The sequence below is a fragment of the Xyrauchen texanus genome, chromosome 31, assembly GCF_025860055.1.
Source record: "Xyrauchen texanus isolate HMW12.3.18 chromosome 31, RBS_HiC_50CHRs, whole genome shotgun sequence".
NCBI lineage: Eukaryota > Metazoa > Chordata > Actinopteri > Cypriniformes > Catostomidae > Xyrauchen > Xyrauchen texanus.
Genome location: NC_068306.1, coordinates 17,690,161 through 17,711,121, shown reverse-complemented (window position 1 = coordinate 17,711,121; position 20,961 = coordinate 17,690,161). Strand labels below are relative to the sequence as shown.

At 40.4% G+C, this 20,961-nt stretch overlaps 1 protein-coding gene across 1 annotated transcript; it reads right to left on the bottom strand.

Annotated features, from left to right (window-relative positions):
* Positions 1–3,594: 3,594 nt before the first annotated feature.
* LOC127624871 (olfactory receptor 142-like) lies at positions 3,595–4,515 on the bottom strand. The gene has a single exon (XM_052099822.1). It carries the CDS (start codon positions 4,513–4,515, stop codon positions 3,595–3,597), a length of 921 nt encoding a protein of 306 aa, XP_051955782.1.
* Between the last annotated feature and the right edge of the window lie 16,446 nt (positions 4,516–20,961).

The window sequence follows — 20,961 nt, the reverse complement described above, 5'->3', positions numbered from 1 at the left end:
AGAGGAACCGCTGCACCTGGCGTGAAGCGAGCGAAGCACGCAAGCACTGACTGTGCATGCTCGGTTGTGAGGTGCGCTGACATTGAGACTGAGTCTAACTCCAAACCAAGAAAAAAGATGCTCTGAACCGGAGAGAGCTTGCTGTTTTCCCAGTTGACCTGAAGCCCTAAACGGCTGAGGTGCGCAAGCACCTGATACCCGTGGGCGCATAGTAACTCTCGAGAGTGTGCTAGAATGAGCCAGTCGTCGAGGTAATTGAGTATGCGGACGTCAACTTCCCGCAGTGGGACAAGGGCTGCCTTGTACTGATACGCCTGGCCGTCAAACGTGAACTGTAAGAAGGGTCAGTGTCGAGGCAGAATGGAGGCATGGAAGTGCGCATCCTTCAGGTCTACCGCTGCGAACCAATCTTGATGCCGAACGCAGGTTAGAATTTGCCTCTGCGTTTGAGAACTCGCAAGTCCAAGATTGGCCACAACCCATCGCCTTTTTTGGGTATGATGAAGTAAAGTAACCTTTCTTCATCTCGGCTGGAGGGACAGGCTCTCTCGTGTCCTTGAGTAGCAGATTGGCAATCTCTGCACATATTGGTGTGGAGTGAATACCGCTGAAACTAGGCGGGAGCCTGGCGAATTGAATCACGTAACCAAGTCAGATGCTCCTGGCCAGCCGTCGCGACAGCTGGGAAAAGCAAGCCATGCATCTAAACTGTGCGAGGGGCACTAACGGGATGATCGTTGTGGACATACCGGGTGGGGCCTCGCGGAGGGGGGGAGCAGGTAATAGTTCGCCGGGAGGCAAAAGCACGTCCTGAGGCTTGGGTGCTGAGAAAAACTCAAAGCACTTACCTTGCTCCGTGCACCTGACAGTGGGCGGGTTATAGACAGAGGAGGAGGTGCTGTAGGGATGTCTTTGAGACTTGTCAGCGCTGGCCTGCCGAGGCTGGGCAGTCGTGGATCTGGAGGTGAGATGGCCACATCCGGGGAGCCGGGACTGCAAAGGTTTAGGTCTGAACGCTCTCTGATGCAGCTGTTCATGTGAACATGAACTATCCACAAATGCTGCCTCAGTGTGATCGCTACCCAGGCACATGAGGCAGCGTCTATGACCGTCGGATCTGGAGAGATACCAGCCACATCCAGGAACTACACAGCGGCGGAAGGGCATCTTAAAAATATGCGTCCTGAAAAGGACGTTCAACACTCGCTTGTAAATTGTAAAGGTATTCAACGGAAAGGAGGAGGCGAGAACAGGCTTGATAATATAAATAATGGTTTAATGATAAACTTAAAAGAAGACACAAACACACACGACAGATATGTTCGTAAACGATCTCTCTCTCCCACACGATCCCCCGCAGTCAGCCTTTAACCCTCACGGAGGCATAATTAGCCTAATACGGGACTGGGTGTGTAGGATCACGACCCGGCCCCGGCCCCACCGTCCGCCCTGCCACATTCCTCCCTCGTTCTCCCAGGCTGATGTACACCCCCCCCCTTTCCCTGGTGGAGGGCGCGCCTTCTGCGCTGTCTGCCAGCAGGTCATGCCCATCTACCAGGACGAGGGAGGGGACAAGGGGAGGGAAACAGAAATAATTAAAATGGGGGGTACTTCCTGTAAAAACCTTCCCAAAAAACTGTACATTTTAAAAGAGGGAAAAGGCCAACGCAAGAGCGACAGTGAGAGAGAGAGAGAGGAGAGAGAGATGAAATAAAAATAACTCTTACTCGCCAGTTCTCCGATACGCCGCAGCTTGTTCCTCGGCCACTCCTCCACCCTCTATCGGACGACAGCCGCCCCTCTCCGGGCGGATCCGAGGCAGTCCTCCAGCCCCTGGCGGACGGAACACCCCGCCGCGTTCTTGGGGAACAGAAGGGGTCTCCCCTGCCCCTGGCAGCGGTTCTCTTGCTCCAGTCAGTCGGCAGCGGCCCTGACCGCTCCAGGCGGTTGGTTAGGAGCCCCTTCTCCCCTCGCGGTTGGCGGCCATCGTCCTCGTTCAGGCGGCTGGGCTCCTCGTCCCCCGGCAGACTGCTCCGTTGGGGTGGATGGTAGTGGCGAGAACTCTACTACGGCGTATCCCTCCTCCTTCCCAGGCTTCGGCACCAGTGTAAAGGTATTCAATGGAAAGGAGGAGGCGAGAACCGGCTTGATAATATAAATAATTGTTTAATGATTAACTTAAAAGAAGACACAAACAAACAGATGCCGGACATGTCCGTAAATGATCTCTCTCCCGCACGATCCCCCGCACGATCCCCCGCAGTCAGCCTTTAACCCTCACGGAGGCATAATTAGCCTAATACGGGACCGGGTGTGTAGGATCATGACCCGGCCCCGCCCTGCCACATAAATGTTGCTCTTTTAACAGAAAAAACTCTTTTAGAGGAGAATAAACTCTTTTAGAGAAATCAACTCTTTTAGGAGAGAAGCGAGAAGTCTTCATTAAACTATTTATATTTATTTATATTGTCAAGCCAGTTCTCACCTTCTTCTTTCCCCTAACCCCTTTACAGTTTATTTCCAGGTTTCATTTAGATTTTGAATCAGACTCAGATTTTTGTTTGAACCCACAATGTGTTTTGCTCTGTAATAATGAGTCACCGTCCATGAGCATGTGTGCTGGGGTTAAAAATATCAAGATTATGATTATGCTTGTTAAATTTAACAAACTCTTTCTATTTCTTCCTGATCTAACCTTTAAAATTAAGGTTCATTCAGTGATGTTAAATAATAATTTTTAATTGTAATAAAACCAGTTAATTTAGATGTTACCACATGAAGCACATTTTATGAGGTTAACATTTTTTCAGTGTAGAAGATATCTCAAGCTCACGTGACTACTGTATTACCCAGCTCAGACAGTTTTAGAGTCAGTAAATATTGTATCTAGAGTGTAACCTTTAGTATGTTGAATTAAAAACATTTTTAAATATAAATGTTTGTAAGGATGTATTTCTATCTATATCCATTCAAAATACAGATAATGAAAAAGAATGTAACATATACTGTAGATCGTGAATTGCCAAAATTGCATGGCTTGTAACAGTATGCCTACCATTTAATGATCCAATCAATATAGCACCTTTTATAGTTTGTGTACACTATTTTCAGCATTTGCATTTTCAGCTTTTGCTGACACAAAAACTTAAAAGTGATTAAAAATGAGATCTAATTTAAAACCAGTTCCTCTATTTGACTCCAATTCACCTGTGTTTATTTAGTAGACACTGCATTATTAATCATGTTTCCAATTTAATATAAATTCAGTTTATCTAAGTACATAATCGTACTTCAGTAAAAATATTTGCTAAATGTTCGACTAGTTGGTGATGCTTGTTAGGAGAGGCATCATGTTACTGAAAATAAATATTATTGAACATAAACAATGTGACTATAAATGCTTAAAATGATTAATAGGGAGCATAATGAGATGACAAAAGTGTCTTTATCTTGTAATAGTACAGTATGTGCTTAATCACTTGTTTACCAACACAAAGGTATCAGTTTTAACAAATTGTTACACTGTATAGGAATAAGTCATTATAGTAAGAACACTACAAAACAGAACAAACTTGATTCTACATCATGATTTTTTCATGAATTGATCCATGATTTTAAGACTCTTCTCCGTACCTCTTTGAGTTTTAATCCATAGATGACAGGATTGAAAAGAGGTGGCACTATAATTATTTCTAAAGACAAAAAATTACGCAGATCCTCTGGGAAATTGTTTGAGCTGTATCTGCTGTATATGGTGTCAAAAACTGTTGCAACAGTGAAGTTTATCAAACAAAACATATGGGGCACACATGTCTGCCAAAATTTCTTTCTGCATTCTAATGATGCTTTACATGCAAAGAAAAGTTTCATATATGACAAAATAATTATGGCAAAAAGGCTAAAATAAAAAGAAATAAGGATAAATCCATAAATGTTATTAGTGACAGTTGATTCGCATGAGAGTTTTACAATTGACCAGTTGTCACAATACAATTTATCAATATTATTTTTACACAATGCCAACCTATTTGACAAGAAAAGAGCAATGGACATGGTAATAAATGGTGGAATCCAACAAAAGCCAAGTAATATGCCACAAGAAAATTTGTTCATCTTTGAGTGATAGTCTAAAGGTCTACATATGGCCACATGTCTATCATATGCCATTACTGCCAGTGTAGAATATTCACACATTGCTGAAGTGTAAATCACAAAAGCTTGGATGGCACACATGTAAGAAGGGATCACATATGAATCCCTTAAAATATCATACAGGAATTTAGGATAAAATCCTGTGGCTCCATATTGCCCATTTACACATAGATTGCACAGAAAAATGTACACTGGTTCATGAAGGGTCCTCTCCAAGACAATAACAATGCTGAGCCAAATATTCACTAACAATATGAGAAAATAGAGAAACAAAAAGCAAGTGAAATACATATGACGATATGATTTAGAGCCTCTTGGTTCCAATAGGGTGTAAATTGTAAAGGAGGTCATATTATCCAACATATTTATTGCATACAGATTTAAATGTGCATAATCTGTTTAATGTTTAGAAAATTGGAAAAAAGTTAACTCTATTAAGGATCTGATCAGCACTGATTATTACCATTGCCTTGACACAGTTGTCATGCTGGATGTTTATTATCATGACTTGGAGGCACAAGACCACGGGCATGCCTATAAATAACATTTCTGTTGAGAGCAACATCTTTGTGGTGCTCTATGAAATAAACCCCAGAGAATATAAATCATGAGATTGCACAAATTACCATTACCTTACCATTTTTGTCACAAATCAAAATATTTAAATCTTACCAATATAATTTTAGATTGTATGATTGCTTGTAAGAGTAAATAATTTTGTAAATTTTCTTATATAAGGATGCATGTTTAGATTGTGTTGTATAAAAGCCATAGTTTAATTTGCATTGGATGTGTATATTATTGTGACATTATTGTGTCACTTCTATGACACTTTCGTCTTACGTGTCAGCTTGCGAATTTGGCTGAGCTTCCAAGCTCAAAGTCCAACAACCTATAAGGTGAGCTACTGCAAAGGTCCATCACATTGGAATAAGTGAGATAGTAAAAGTAAGATTTCATAAATTTAGTTTTAGTAAAATAAATTCTATGAGACTTGGTTGGTCATACTGGTTTGAAAAGATTGTGAGTAAATTATGACAATATATTTGGTTTTGGGTGAACTATCCCATGTACTCTTTTCACTTGTTTGATGTCCACATAATAGTCTTCTAATTTGTGCATAATATATTACATCATATGACATGATGTGCAGAAAATAATATTAGAATATACAGCATGTAAAATACAAGATGCCAAGGCCAGAGAGCTGCACCTGTATGACATATTATTGACTGGAACATTTGACTGCAATTTTAAGCACATCATAAAGCTTCGGTTTTTGTCAAACCAGGCCCAGTTTCAACCCCAACAATCAGATCTGTTCCCATCATACTGGTTCAAGGCCTGGGGCCTCAGTCCAGGTCAGTCCCATTCCCTACTTATTACCAGAGCAGAGCACAACAATATGGAAACAACAATAATTTAGGAATGTCTGCCTTTAAAGAGGACAACCGCAATTTCCTAGCTACTTTAGGTTCAGTTGACAATGAAGGGATCTGCAATCTTTGAGCACAGAGTCGGTTTAACCCCCACCAAAGGATAAAATGGTTGATTGACAAATCAAGACATGTACTGCCTGTACATTGTGCACAAACACACAGTGATGCTGTCGGTCAGGACAAAAATGGCACTGCAGTAAAACTGCATGTTATACATTTAATTCAGTTAGTGTAAAACGTTTAAACTTGCTATAAGGTTCTAATTTGCTTTTATCTGGATTTATTTAGTTCCCCTTCTGTCGCTCTCTCCACGTTGTGTCAGAGAAGCGACACTAGGGGTCTCTCTTGAGCGCCGATATTCACCTCTGGACTATGAAAAAAGGCCAATGAGAGTTGGCAACCAGTATTTGCATGTCCCGCCCCCGGACATACGGGCATTTAAGCGGTGCAAATACGGGAGTTCATTCAGAAAATTTCTTCGGAGACGATGGTCGTGTCTGCAACTGCTGCGTGTACACACCGAGTTCCTGCTATCCCTCTGCTGCATGCTGTTGGATTCTACGGCGCACAACAGCGGCTTTCTCCTGTTTGCACGGCTGTGCATTCCTGCCCCTGGCCGCATCGACAGTGCAGATTAAAAAACTCTCACAAGTTTTTTCCCTAAAAGAGTGATTTTATTTAAAAGAGTAATTTCCTCTAAAAGAGCAAAACACAGCGGCGTTGAACGTCCTTTTAAGGACGCGTCTTTATAAAGATGCCTTTCCGCCCCTGTGTTGTTTCTGGATGCGGTGCTCTCCGCTTCCGACGGCCAGAGGCGCTGTCTCGTGTGTCTGGGTAGCGATCACACCGAGGCTGCGTTTGTGGATGGTTCATGTTCTCACTGCGAGAACATGACCATGACAACGTTGTGGTCGCGGCTTGCTTACAACCGTGAGCAAGCCACTCCAGCCGCCCGTGTCGCTCCTTCTTCCCACGGGATTGAGGACGATGCGGCTGGCGATGGAGGCGATTTGGGGATGGCAGCGGGTGCAGCTCGCCGGTACGCCCCTCGGACCACCCGCACTCCGCACGCTCGTTGATTCCCGGTCCGTGCTCGAGGCAGTGGTGACTCGCCTCACAGCCAGTCTGCCGACCCTCTTGCGATGGAAGCAGATGAGCTCGCCGCGGCATCGGAGGGCGTGTTATCTGATGCTGAGGACTCCCTGGGCTGCCGCTTCGGGCCTGCACGCCCAGGCTGAGGCTGACGCACAAATGACCGACATGCTTTCCCGGGCAGCCAACAGCGTGGGCTTGGATTGGAACCCTCCATCCTCCCCACAACCATCACGGCTGGACGACTGGTTCCTGGGGTCTGGGCGCGCTCACAGCCTCGCCCCCCACCCCCGGTCCCGTTTTTCCCAGAAGTGCATGACAAGCTGACGTCTTCTTGGAGAGCACCCCTCTCCACTTGTCACATCGCCACAGGCTCGTCCGCCCTCGCCATCCTCGACGGCGGAGCGCGCCATGGGTACGAGGCGATTCCCCAGGTGGATAGGGCGGTTGTGATCCATCTATGCCCCGGTACCCCTAACACCTGGCGAGGTCGCCCCGTACTCCCTTCCCGGACCTGTAGAGCAACCTCCTCGCTGACAGCGAAGGCCTACAGCGCCGCCGGACGCGCCGCTTCCGCCCTGCATGCCATGGCTCTCCGGCAGGTCCACCAAGCCAAGGCACTACGCGACATGCACGGGGGTGGCCCTGATCCCGACACGCTGCAGGAACTGTGCTCAGCGACCGACCTCGCCCTGAGAGCGCCGAAGGTCACAGCGCAAGTGCTCAGGCAGGCGATGGCCACGCGAGTGGTCCAGGAACGTCAACTGTGGCTGAACATGGTCGAGATGCGTGAAGCTGACAAGACTCGCTTCCTCAAGCCCCTGTCTCCCAGTTCGGCCTCTTCGGCGACACCGTCGAGGACTTTGCCCAGCAGTTCTCCACGGTGAAAAAGCAGACGGAGGCCATCTCTCACATCATGCCTCGCCGCAAGCCTGCCGCCACGGCCCATGCCCCGTCTGCTCGCCGAGGGCATCCTCCCGCGGCCAGAAGGCAAGCTCCTGCTCCGCCTCAACCCGGGCCCAGCTCTCAGCCCCAGCGTCTAGCAAACCGCGGAATGCGCACGCCCCCTGTCTCACGGACCCCCTCGAAGACCCGGAAGGCTCCCAGGCAAAGACAACACACCCAGAGCCCATAATTTGGACTAGGTTATAACTGTTACCCTCAACCATTTTATATTTATTTTGAGCACTTAAGTCTCCAAGTATTCTGTTATATTATCTTTTCTTCTATCGCGACTCTCTCCAGCATGGATCAAGCCGAGATCTCACTACAAACAATTTGGGACGCAAGTACAGCTAATTAAAGTTGAAATGACTGCCCACCTTGATTCAAAAACTGAGATTATACAAGCTAGCCTTACCAGCATCCACGGATCTTTATCTTCATTGTGTGATCAAATCGCGGAGCTTGAACACAGGGTGAGCTCTAACGAAGATAACATTGAAGATTTGTCGAAAAGTGTGCAAACACTTGAAAAAGAGAATGCCTACTTGAAGGACAAAGTTGACGACGCTGAGAACAGAAGTCGGTCATGTAATCTTCGGTTCATCAGTGTCCCCGAAAAGAGTGAAGGTAGTGATGTGATCGTCTTTGTGAATCAGCTGATTCCGCTTCTTCTCGGCAGAGATCAATCCTTTGCTGCACCGGCTATTGAGATGGCCCATCGCTCTCCTACATTTAGTTCTGGATCCAGGCCTGTGCCCAGACCTATTTTGGTCAAGTTTCTGCATTTCCAGGACAAGGCAAAGATCCTACGTTTGGCCAGGGAGAAGAAAGAACTATTTTACAAAGGTACTCGAGTTTTCATTTATCCGGATTTTAGTGCTAGCCTGATCAAGAAGCGTCGGCAGTTTGATGCTGTGAAAAAGAAACTCTGTGCTGTGGATATTAAATACTCTTTGCTGTATCCCTGTATGTTGAGGGTGATGGTGCATGGAAAACCGAAATTATTTCGTAGTTCTGAGGAGGCAGAGACTTTCTTTCGAGATCTTTCTGTATCCTCATGATTATGTATTCTCCGTTCTGTAACTAACTTTTTCTGTTAGTGTATGTTATTATTTATTTATTTATCTCTTGATCCTACATCCGTTTAGTCCTTTTTCTTTTTTTTTCTTTTTTTTTATAATATTATTGTTGCAGTCTGAATCTGGGGCATATTGGTTTTATTTATTTCGATCTTCAATGAAATTATTTTTTATTTGTTTATTTTTTCGTTTGTGTGTGTGTGTGTGTGTGTGTGTGTGTGTGTGTGTGTGTGTGTGTGTGTGTGTGTGTGTGTGTGTGTGTGTGTGTGTGTGTGTGTGTGTGTGTAGTGTTCGTGTGTTTGCTCAATTTGCTGTATTTCTTTCTCCACCCCTTCCTTTCTTCTATAGTTCATTATTTGGCTGGTTGAATTGTCTTTATTAGTACAATTGAATCTGTTAAAGGTTTAAAGGTTATTCACCTTAACATTAGGAGTCTTGTCTCTAAAATAGATCTCCTCAGAGCCTGGGTTTTTTTTCATAAACCTAATATCATCACTATATCAGAAACCTGGCTACATAACAACATCTCTGATGATGTGATTAAAATTGAGGATTATGTTTTGTACAGATCTGACAGAGCCTCCAGAGGTGGTGGTGTGGCAACTTATGTTGCTTAAATGGGGCATTGGGGAAGGGTACGTGCAGCCTGATACAGTTGGTCGTCCTGCACGTAAGAATACCTGCTCGCTCCTGTATCAGCAGTTCACGTACACGGCTCAGCGCATGGCACTTTTATAAGTGGACCCCTAGTGTCGCTTCTCTGACACAACGTGGACAGAGCGACAGAAGGGGAACGTCCAGGTTACGTATGTAACCTCCGTTCCCCGGTTTTCTTTCCATTCCTCCTCTCCTTTTTTCTTCTTTTTTAATCTCTATTTGACATACTTGGGCTTTGATGTAGTTTCAGATTTTGGGTTCTGTGTGGCAACATTTGGCTGCATCTGAAATTCAATGTGAAACTGAATTTACTCTAGTGATTGCTTGACAACTATAAAGCTATACTTAACCATTAACCTGATACAATTTTCCAAATAAACTAACATGTAGCTAATAGTTAAGCATACCCAGTACACACTTTCTCAAGTTGGATAACTTGACAAATTTACCAGCTTGTTAGTCTCAGAACATTGGTCTGTTTCCCAGGGACCAAAATGGCCTGAGAGGAGAATAAAGAGATGGCGCAATAATCTCTTGGATCCAGATCATTTACTATCATGAGTTGGATAATTGTCTCCCTTGGGCCTTATTTTCTCTGTGGTTGGTCCCAGCTGTGAGTTCAATGGACAAATCACAGTGGTCTTCAATGTAATGACAGATAGGCCACTATTTTTGATCATCATTATACATTTCTTATTTTGTTTAAAGTGAGATAGAGCTGTCACTAAATTGAAAGGGAGAGATTTATTTTTTTTCACTCATTTCATCTCAGAACATGAGGCAGATTCGTTGTCAGCTCTCAGGTTGTCTGTGCATGTGAAAGTCCTAAACATAAGACCGGGTCTGTATACAGTGGCCCCAAAAAGTGTTTGGTTACTCAAGTCACACTTAAAAATGTCTGAATTTCATTACATTAAATACAAAATATCAAACCAAGTGGCATCAGCAAACAAATGTTCCCAGACCTTTTTCGCTGAGCTAACTTTAATCTTCTAAGACATTTTTGCAATACTTTTTAACCAGTTTGTCTCAAGATGATTTTTAGTGAATGTATAAAGTCAGTTCTCTTGAAGTTACCCAGAGTAACCACAATTGTATTTTATAACATTAACTATGGACATGTTCCACAAAGTTTGACGACCTGAAAGTGTCCACATATGTTTTATCATAATTTTGAACAACATAATACAATATAATTTTTAAACAATATAATTTGAAGCTTAATCTAATATTTTTTTTTTTTGTTGTGAAATGTAGCGTAGTTGTGTAGTGTAGTTTGCTTAAAAAGTGTGTTTATGCTATATTTTTTAAAATAAATGTCAGTTGATTAGACATTTTGTTGTGAACACCACAACGTTCATACTGTACATTTTAAGAGTCCAAATACTTTTTGGGGTCACTGTATATGTGTCAATATGGTTGCTTCATTAAACAAAATCTTGAAATGGTCTCACTTCATATTAGGTGCTTTTAACTAAAATGTATTTATTATGTTGTTTTGAAAAGTCTCACAAGAAGGGTGGCTGTGGCTCAGGTGGTAGAGCGGGTTGGCCACTAATCGCAGGGTTGGTGGTTCGATTCCTGGCCCACATGACTCCACATGCTGAAGTGTCCTTGGGCAAGACACTGAACCCCACATTGCACCCAATGGCAGGCTAGTGCCTTGCATGGCAACTCTGCCAACATTGGTGTGTGAATGGGTGAATGAGACACAGTGTAAAGCACTTTGAATACTGCTAAGGTTGAAAAGGTGCTATATAAATGCAGACCATTTAATTACAGATACAGTATTAAATGCAGGTATTTTAAATGTACAGTGCATCCGGAAAGTATTCACAGCGCTTCACTTTTTCCACATTTTGTTATGTGACAGCCTTATTCTAAAATGGATTAAATTAATTATTTTCCTCAAAATTCTACAAATTCTACAATACCCCATAATGATAATGTGTTCGAAATCTTTGCAAATGTATTTTTAAAAAAAATGGAAAAAAAAAATCACATGTACATAAGTATTCACATCCTTTGCCATGACACACAAAACTGAGCTCAGGTGCATCCTGTTTCCACTGATCATCCTTGAGATGTTTCTACAACTTGATTGGAGTCCACCTGTGGAAAATTCAGTTGATTGGACATGAATTGGAAAGGCACACACCTGTCTATATAAGGTCCCACAGTTAACAGTGCATGTCAGAGCACAAACCAAGCCAAGGAATTGTCTGTAGACCTCCAAGACTGGATTGTATCTGTGCCTCGATACAAGAATTTATAGTAAAAAAATCTGTTTCTCACCCACACCTCTTCTGAAGATATAGATTTAACCAATGGAGTCGTACGGATTACTTTTATGCTGCCTTTATGTGCTTTTAGGAGCTTAATATTTTGGGTAAACATTTTACTTGTATTGTTTGGACCTACAGAGCTAAATTATTCTTGTAAAAATAATTTGTGTCCAACAGAAGAGAGAAAGGCATGCACATCTGGGATGGAATGAAGGTGAGCAAATGATGAGAGAAATGTCATTTTGTGGTGAACTATCCCTTTAAAGACAAAAAATGTAAAAAAAATAAAATAAAAAATAATAATAATTTGCACATAACTGTAAATCTTTTTCCCCATTGCATGTAAAGGATATGAATTATTCATAACTACAATTCAATGTTGATTAGTCAAAATGCTCATTCTTAATAACAGCAACTGAAATTACTACTAGTGAAAGTTGACTGTAAGCACAAACCAAGCCAAGGAATTGTCTGTAGACCTCCAAGACTGGATTGCATCGAGGCACAGATCTGGGGAAGGGTACAGAAACATTTCTGCAGCATTGAAGGTCTCAATGAGCACAGTGGTCTCCATCATCCGTAAATGGATGACGTTTGGAACCACCAGGACTCTTCTTAGAGAAGGGCCTTAGTCAGGGAGGTGACCAAGAACCCGATGGTCACTCTGACAGAGCTCCAGCATTTCTCTGTGGAGAGAGGAGAACCTTCCAGAAGAACAACCATCTCTGCAGCACTCCACCAATCAGGCCTGTATGGTAGAGTGGCAAGACAGAAAAAAAGGCACATGACAGCCTGCCTGGAGTTTGCCAAAAGGCACTTGAAGGACTCTCAGACCATGAGAAACCAAATTCTCTGGTCTGATGAATCAAATATTTAACTCTTTAGCCTGAATGGCAAGCGTCATATCTGGAGGAAACCAGACACCGCTCATCACCTGGCCAATACCATCCCTACAGTGAAGCATAGTGGTGGCAGCATCATGCTGTGGGGATGTTTTTCAGCGGCAGGAACTGGGAGACTAGTCAGGATTGAGGGAAAGATGAATTCAGCAATGTACAGAGACATCCTTGATGAAAACCTGCTCCAGAGTGCTCTGGACCTCAAACTGGGGCGAAGGTTCATATTCCAACATGACAACGACCCTAAGCACACAGCCAAGATAACAAAGGAGTGGCTACGGGACAACTCTGAGAATGTCTTTGAGTAGCCCAGCCAGAGCCCAGATTTGAACTCGATTGAACATCCGTGGAAAGATCTGAAAATGGCTGTGCACCAACGCTCTCCATCCAACCTGATGGAGCTTGAGAGGTCCTGCAAAGAAGAATGGGAGAAACGGCCCAAAAATAGGTGTGCCAAGCTTGTAGCATCATACACAAAAATACTTGAGGCTGTAATTGGTGCCAAAGGTGCTTCAACAAAGTATTGAGCAAAGGCTGTGAATACTTCAGTACATGTGACTTTTTTGTTTTGTTTTTTATTTTTAATAAATTTGCAAATATTTCAAACAAACATCTTTCATGTTGTCTTTATGGGGTATTGTTTGTAGAATTTTGAGGAAAATAATAAATGAAATTCATTTTGGAATAAGGCTGTAACATAACAAAATGTGGAAAAAGTGAAGCGCTGTGAATACATTCCGGATGCACTGTAAGTACAATGCAACAACCCCTATATACATAATAAGTACATTGTATCAAATGCTTAAATACATAGCAGTTAAAGATACCTAATATAAAGTGGGTCCCTTGAAATGGTTCTTGGCAACAAAAGTCAGGAAGAGCATCTGGTAGCAGCATATGTATAATTAGCCAGTCTGATCTCATTAATATACCTAGCTATTTGTACGTTAATATTTGTAACATTTAAATGTACAAGATTGTAACTTGTACACTAAAATGTACAATATGGATGTTTGAAAGCATCTAAAACGTAAACATTTGTACGTATTTACAGCTTTAGAAATGTAAAATATTGACGGATCCATTACAGCTATATTTGAATAAATGAATCGATTCTAAATATATTTGTAATTTTTACTGTTTTATAGATATTTTAGATCCCTTAACCCTACCCCAACCTCTAAACATAACCACATTTTAACGATATAAAAACATGTAACAAGTAGATTAATATACAGTAGCAATTATTTTTGTTACAATAAATTAATTTATATATATTTTACAGCCGCTAATCCAACACCTTTTCATAAACCTAACCATAAACATTTATTAAGCATATAAAACATGTAAAAGGCAGATGAATTTAAGCAAAGATGTACTGATGATATTACAATGATTAAAAAAATTATTCCATTCCAATCCATTTTTAATTACATGTTTTTAATACGTAGAATGAGTATTAGATAATTTTATTATGGAGTGGTGGTGGCGTAGTGGGCTAAAGCACATAACTGGTAATCAGAAGGTTGTAGGTTCGATCCCCACAGCCACCACCATTGTGTCCTTGAGTAAGGCACTTAACTCCAGGTTGCTCCGGGGGGATTGTCCCTGTAATAAGTGCACTGTAAGTCATTTTGGAGAAAAGCGTCTGCCAAATGCATTAATGTCAATGTGTTATATACAAATATATTTATTTTGATAAATCTGGTGACATGTCTGGCTACTGTTGCTCACAAACATTTGTGGTTCTCAATACCTTTAAGAAAAAGTATATTTGTAACTACATAAACAGGATAATTAGGGGTCATTATTTCTCAAAATGTGCACATTCCCAGGAGGACAATTTACAGTAATCACCGATGAGTTTAAAGTACAATGTCAACAAACTGAGCCCAATGGACAGAGGACAAAATCACACCAAGACCATAATGACCTCCCTAAAGAAGCCCTGCTAGCGTAATACCGTTGAAACAGTGTGTAAGAGATTGATGCAATCACAACAAAGTTGTTTTCCTCCTCTCAGCTAAAAATAATACTAATAAAAAATAAAGCATGTGATATTTTCACCTTGAGTTTGACCAGTACTTTTAAATAAAGCCCTATTCACAATTACTATGTTTAATTTGACTTAACTGTTTCATATGTAATTCATTTTATTCCTCACCACTCATTTTTTAATGTCTGTTGTAGCCTCCATGGTTGATCTCTTGACAACACTGTTTTCAGTATTTTCCATAAATTTCATAATGGTTTTCTGTTGTGCACACTGGTGTCTGCTTAAGAGACTTCGAATAAGGCAATATTCTCAATGACCTGTGATGACTAAATAATGTGTTGTATTATCATCAATTTAAAGGGATAGTTCACCCAAAAGTTAAAATTCTCTTTTCATAATTTACTCACACTCATACCGTTCCAGATGTGTATGATTTTTAGAAGAATATTTCAGATGTGTATATATGGGGCAGTGGTGGCTCAGTGGTTGAGTATGTGTATGTCCTCACAATGCAATCAAATGGTTTTGAAGCTCCAAAAGCACATAAAGGCAGCATAAAAGTAATCCATACGATTACAATTGTTAAATCCATATCTTCAGAAGTGATCTGATAAGTGTGGGTGAGAAACAGATCAATAATCAAGTTCTTTTTTTACTATCAATCTCCATTTTCACTTTCACATTCTTCTTCTTTTGTTTTTGGTGATTGACATTCTTCATGCATATCTACTTGGCAAGGAGCAGAATTTATAGTAAAAAAATCTGTTTCTCACCCACACCTCTTCTGAAGATATAGATTTAACCAATGGAGTCGTACGGATTACTTTTATGCTGCCTTTATGTGCTTTTAGGAGCTTAATATTTTGGGTAAACATTTTACTTGTATTGTTTGGACCTACAGAGCTAAATTATTCTTGTAAAAATAATTTGTGTCCAACAGAAGAGAGAAAGGCATGCACATCTGGGATGGAATGAAGGTGAGCAAATGATGAGAGAAATGTCATTTTGTGGTGAACTATCCCTTTAAAGACAAAAAATGTAAATAAAATAAAATAAAAAATAATAATAATTTGCACATAACTGTAAATCTTTTTCCCCATTGCATGTAAAGGATATGAATTATTCATAACTACAATTCAATGTTGATTAGTCAAAATGCTCATTCTTAATAACAGCAACTGAAATTACTACTAGTGAAAGTTGACTGTAAGTGGACCAAAAATATGGATGTTGTCTTGTTTTCTAAACTATTGAGGGTTCTACAACTCACAGATTATTCCATTTTTCAGAAAATGTAGGAGTGATATTTGAGTACTGGAGAATAGGGGAATAAACCCACACACACTTTATCCACCTTATTCCTGGGGGCAGGGCTGGATTGGTAATCTGGCACACCAGGCATTTTCCCGGTGGGCCAACGCACTTTGGGGCCAATCAGGGGCAGACTGGCTATCGGGAGAACCGGGCAGGCCGGTGGACCAGCCACGAAACGGGCCAAATGGGCCAAGATTGGCTTAAATGAGCTGCCGCGTTATGCCGAACGAGCCACAAAACGGCGCTTTGATATGCCGAAGGGGGCAGTGATATGCAGAAAAGGACAGCGACCTTTTGTGATCGAATCACAAAAAACATTTGGAGAGGTAGTCAAAAACGCATTTGAAACACTGTTAAAACCATCCGGGATGCTGCAAAGGGCCACTCCTTATCTGTCAATCAAACGCTGCACTAAATCAAGAGTTCAAACTCTTCATGATTCTGGTGACACATGGCTTTAAAAGGAAATAACTGTCCAATTGGGATTTTTTTTATATATATAGCTTACATATACATATACGAGGTCTTTACAGCTCTTCTTCAGTGTCTTCATGTGCACTTACAGTAGATGAAATTTGAGCTGTACCTGGTGCACAATTTTTCCATGCTTCTTTGTCTTTTGTGTCATTTTTCCGGTTTATTAATTTATGATGTAGTAATGCTATAAAAAAAAACGATCACAAGTGCTCACAGGAGATACATTTGTGCGACCAACAGTGATGCGTCTCGCCTGACCACATGTGATCGGATCACCCGAGATCAAGGGCTTAGATTTGGCTTGAACATTGGGGGGTTAGAGTGAGAAGAATTTATGTGTTTCCATTGATCATTGTGTAAATATCTTTTTTTATTATAGGGAGGTTACCTACCGCACATCCCCCCAGGAATCTACACCCCTACCAGAGATTCATCTTAATACTGTGATGATGTGCATTATTTACAATACCTGTTGTTCTTCAAGAATCCAGTAGATGGCACTGTGTTACAGCAAATGTTACAAACGTTTGAGAAACAGACATACAAGACCAATATATAATGTGTAGTCAATCAATAAACAGAGACAAGTGAGTAATTTTATTTATTTTTTTAATCATTGAACAAAACAAATATCAACCATAATCAAGGTCTTAGTGAGTATTGAATTATGTGTTGCTCAAGTCGTTTCAGCTAGAACATGTTACCTGTCCTTACAGAGCTCAGGGATAACATGTGCAGTTTGTGGCTCTACATACATCTGGAGGCAACAAATCATCCTCCCAAATCTCTATTAAAGATGGAACGGCTGTTCATATACTGTCTAGTGCCCGACTGATTTATATTAGCCTTTCAGAGATATATCTTATCGGCGTATATGTTTTCTGATATGCGCATATATTAAATCTTTTTGTTTTTCAGAACATATAATGCAGAAAACAATGATTGGGGAGACTAAGAATTGGTATCGTAATATAGTTTGTCCAGCAGAGCACGCTCAGACTCCATTGTTTACAGAGCTGAGCAGCCTACTTAATGGCTTATGTGGCCCCTGTACCAAAACAATTGCACACCTCTGCTCAATTTAATATGTAAGACTAATACTGTAAAATGTCAAGCAGATTTCCTTGAATCCCAGCAAACACACAAAATTCCCTGCAGTTTGTGAACACACAATTGCTGCATCAAACCTTATAAACGTGCATGATTGTGCAAATCAGTATGCCCTAATCTGCAGGTGCAGTATTTTGCTGTCATTTTCAGTGACAGATCATGTGGGGGGAAAAAACAAAAATCAATAAATGTTTTGTTCATGAAAAACTAATATTTTCTTTGTTTTAGTAGCATTTAAACATTATTTAATATATACTAAATATGTGTAATTACAATACATCTCCACTATATACAGAGGATTTTCAGAAGCACCCTCTGTGATTTTGATCTAGAACCAGGCCTGTGCCACTGATTTCAGAAGTATTTACCCATTCAATTTTTCCATAGTATTTTCTTATAATTCTCTGTACCTGTAAGTATTTAAGTTCAATTAACTTACATTTACATTTATGCATTTGGCAGACACTTTTATCCAAAGCGACTTACAGAGCCCTTATTACAGGACAATCCCCCCGGACCAACCTGGAGTTAAGTGCCTTGCTCAAGGACACAATGGTGGTGACTGTGGGGTTCGAACCAGTGTCCTTCTGATTACCAGTTATGTGCTTAGACCACTACACCACCACCACTCCAGTTTTCAAGTAGAGTGAACATTGATTCAATTCAGTTATTAAATCCTTTCTTTACAGAAATGCATATATGCACTTCAGCTGCACGTGCATAAAGAGAACTGAGATAATATGGCCAGGGTCCAACTTGAACAAAGAGACACAGATCACACTAATAGTGACATTACACCACACATCTATGTTCAACAAAGCATAAATAATACAACAAAAGAGCCAAAACATCTATGAATTCTTAATAAAAATTATTTAAATTCCCCAATCTGTTCCCTCTGACCATGTAAACATAATTCAAGCAGCAAGAGATTGTGTGTATTCCCCGTAGCCTCAATTTTGAACTCACTAGTTTGAGTTATTAACACTTCAAATCTTCAGTCTATTTATTTTTAAGAAAAATAAGTTCAATGAACTTAACTATTTGAGTTAGAAGTCCAAAACTTGACATTTTAAGTAATACTTAATTAAGACAACTTGATTTTTACAGGATTGACAAGTTTAGGGTTTACAGTGTAAACCGATGAACGTGTCACGTGTGTAAAAGCGTCTCGAGAACTTAAAATTTTAAATTACACAGCTCAATTATCCTATTTTTAGAAAGGGAAAGAAGACATGCAAGTTCAGTTCAAGTATTTGTAGCATAATGTTGATTACCACAAAACTTTATTTGGACTCTTCACTCCTTTTCTTTAAATAAAATAAATAAATCTGAGTTACTATGAGTAATTCACTAGGGAGAAAATGGGGCCAACCCTTAAACGTTTCAAAAGTGAACATGCTTAAATATACATGCTAACTTGAATTTAGTGTGATAAAAACGCTTAATAACCTTTTCTGTGTAAAGATGTATCCAATTGTACTACTTCGTTGCCATGAAGATGTTACGCTGTAAACCCTACGAAACCATATCTTTCAATGAAAGTCAGAGGTTTGCTTACTAAACCAGAGTGAATGTCTCACTTAATTATGCCGCTCAGTCGCTGCATGTAGATAAGCCCAGATGCAAAATAGTTGATGGAATCTTCAATAAAAATTTTATAGAAAACAAAATTATATGGAGTGGTGATGGTGTAGTGGTCTAAAGCACATAACTGGTAATCTGGTAATCATAAGGTCACTGGTTTGAGCCCCACAGCCACCACCATTGTGTCCTTGAGCAAGGCACTTAACTCCAGGTTGCTCCAGGGAGATTGTCCCTGTAATAAGTGCACTGTAAGTCGCTTTGGCTAAAAGCGTCTGCCAAATGCATAAATGTAAATGTAAATATGAAAAAGCCAGTAATATAAACTTTCATAACAGGGGTGGTTTGAATTTTATTGATTGTAGTTCTTTAAATAACAAGTTGGCTCAATCATTTCCTTAAAAATCCAACCTCTAGTTGGAATCTTTTCCCTCACCATGTCTTCTCACAGCTTCTTGGCAAGAATTTTGTTTCAATGTGTAACTATGACATCCAAAAATTCCCTGTCAAGCTATCTAACTTTCACCAACAGGTACTTTTGGCATGGACTCTCATTCTCTTTTGAATCACTGGTTCAGTAATTTAATATTTCATGTTAGTCAGCTGTTTTACAATGAAGGTCTGTTATTTAGGTGCATGGAATTTCTCTCAGAATATAATATACCAATAACTCCTAGAGTTTGCAACAGGTGCTATTTCATCTGGTATCTGCATGCTTTTCAAAACATAATAATCACTCCTTAAGGTCAACAGCTTCCATTCCTGAACCTGTCGACACACCTATTGGCAATATATGTTTTAATGAGAGCAAAGGGAGAAACCATAAAGTAAGAGCTTTATTCTTTGAGAACAATATTTCTGCCCCACCTGCAATCTCATACTGGAATAACCTTTTTGATAATCTAAATAGGAAAAACATATATAGTCCATGCAGCAAATAAATTTCCTCACAAACAAAGTTAAAGAAATATATTTTAAATTAATCCATAACTTTAACCCATTTGTTTTACAATGATTATACACCCCTATATCTTAATGCTTTTCATATAAGTTGTATTTAAGACTGCAAGCTATACTTCGTCGTGAATATATGCGTTGTCGTTGATGAGAACAGTAGCCACGAAAGAATGTAAAGCTAGGTCTAACGGTATGTTGCTTAGGCTAATCCAAATCATTTGGTACATACACAATGAACTAAGCAAAGATTATTAAAATACGGGATAATTACGGGTAAATATTTAAACGGGAAGACAGTAGGAAATAATTTGACCGGTATGTCAAGGTTGGATTGGTTTATAGCAAGCTACCTAGGCTACAAGTAAGCTAGACTAATTATCAGCTAAAAAGAGTGCAAAGCAAAACAAAGAAATGATTTCAAATCAACTTTATAGTGGTAGTCATGGAGTTATATAAGCCATTTATGGTTGATCGTCACAGTTTATACAATGACACAATTCTGTGCATGGTAGCTTATGCACATATGGTGGAAAAATATTTTATTTAAAGATGGCTGTTTTTGAGCTATTTAACAAAATTATTTGTGGTCAGAACTGCAGTAGTCTTGTCAAGCTCGTTTAAGATGGTTAGCATCTTAATACAAATGTCAAGATGAAAAATGTGATTTAAAATTATCTAGTAATGTGTGCTTTCTGTGTTTATTTATCTGAATATAATTCAGTTGTTTATCTAACGCACAGACACGGACAGGACAACATCATATCTCTCCACACCCAAATGACTACAGAGGTGATCGTTGACAATCATCACATCAACAGCACCATGAATGGAGCAGGTCAAGGTCACGGAGTTGCTTAGTATCCACATCACAGATGACCCATCTTGATCTATCGACACCACCAACAGAACCTGGCCAAGTAAGTCCAAAAACCTCTGCACTTCCTCCCACAGTTGAGGAAGGCTCATCTCCCACAA

Coding starts and splice junctions, on each gene's coding strand:
- LOC127624871 (XM_052099822.1), bottom strand. CDS start 4,515: ATGTTGGATAATATGACCTCCTTTACAATTTACACCCTATTGGAACCA.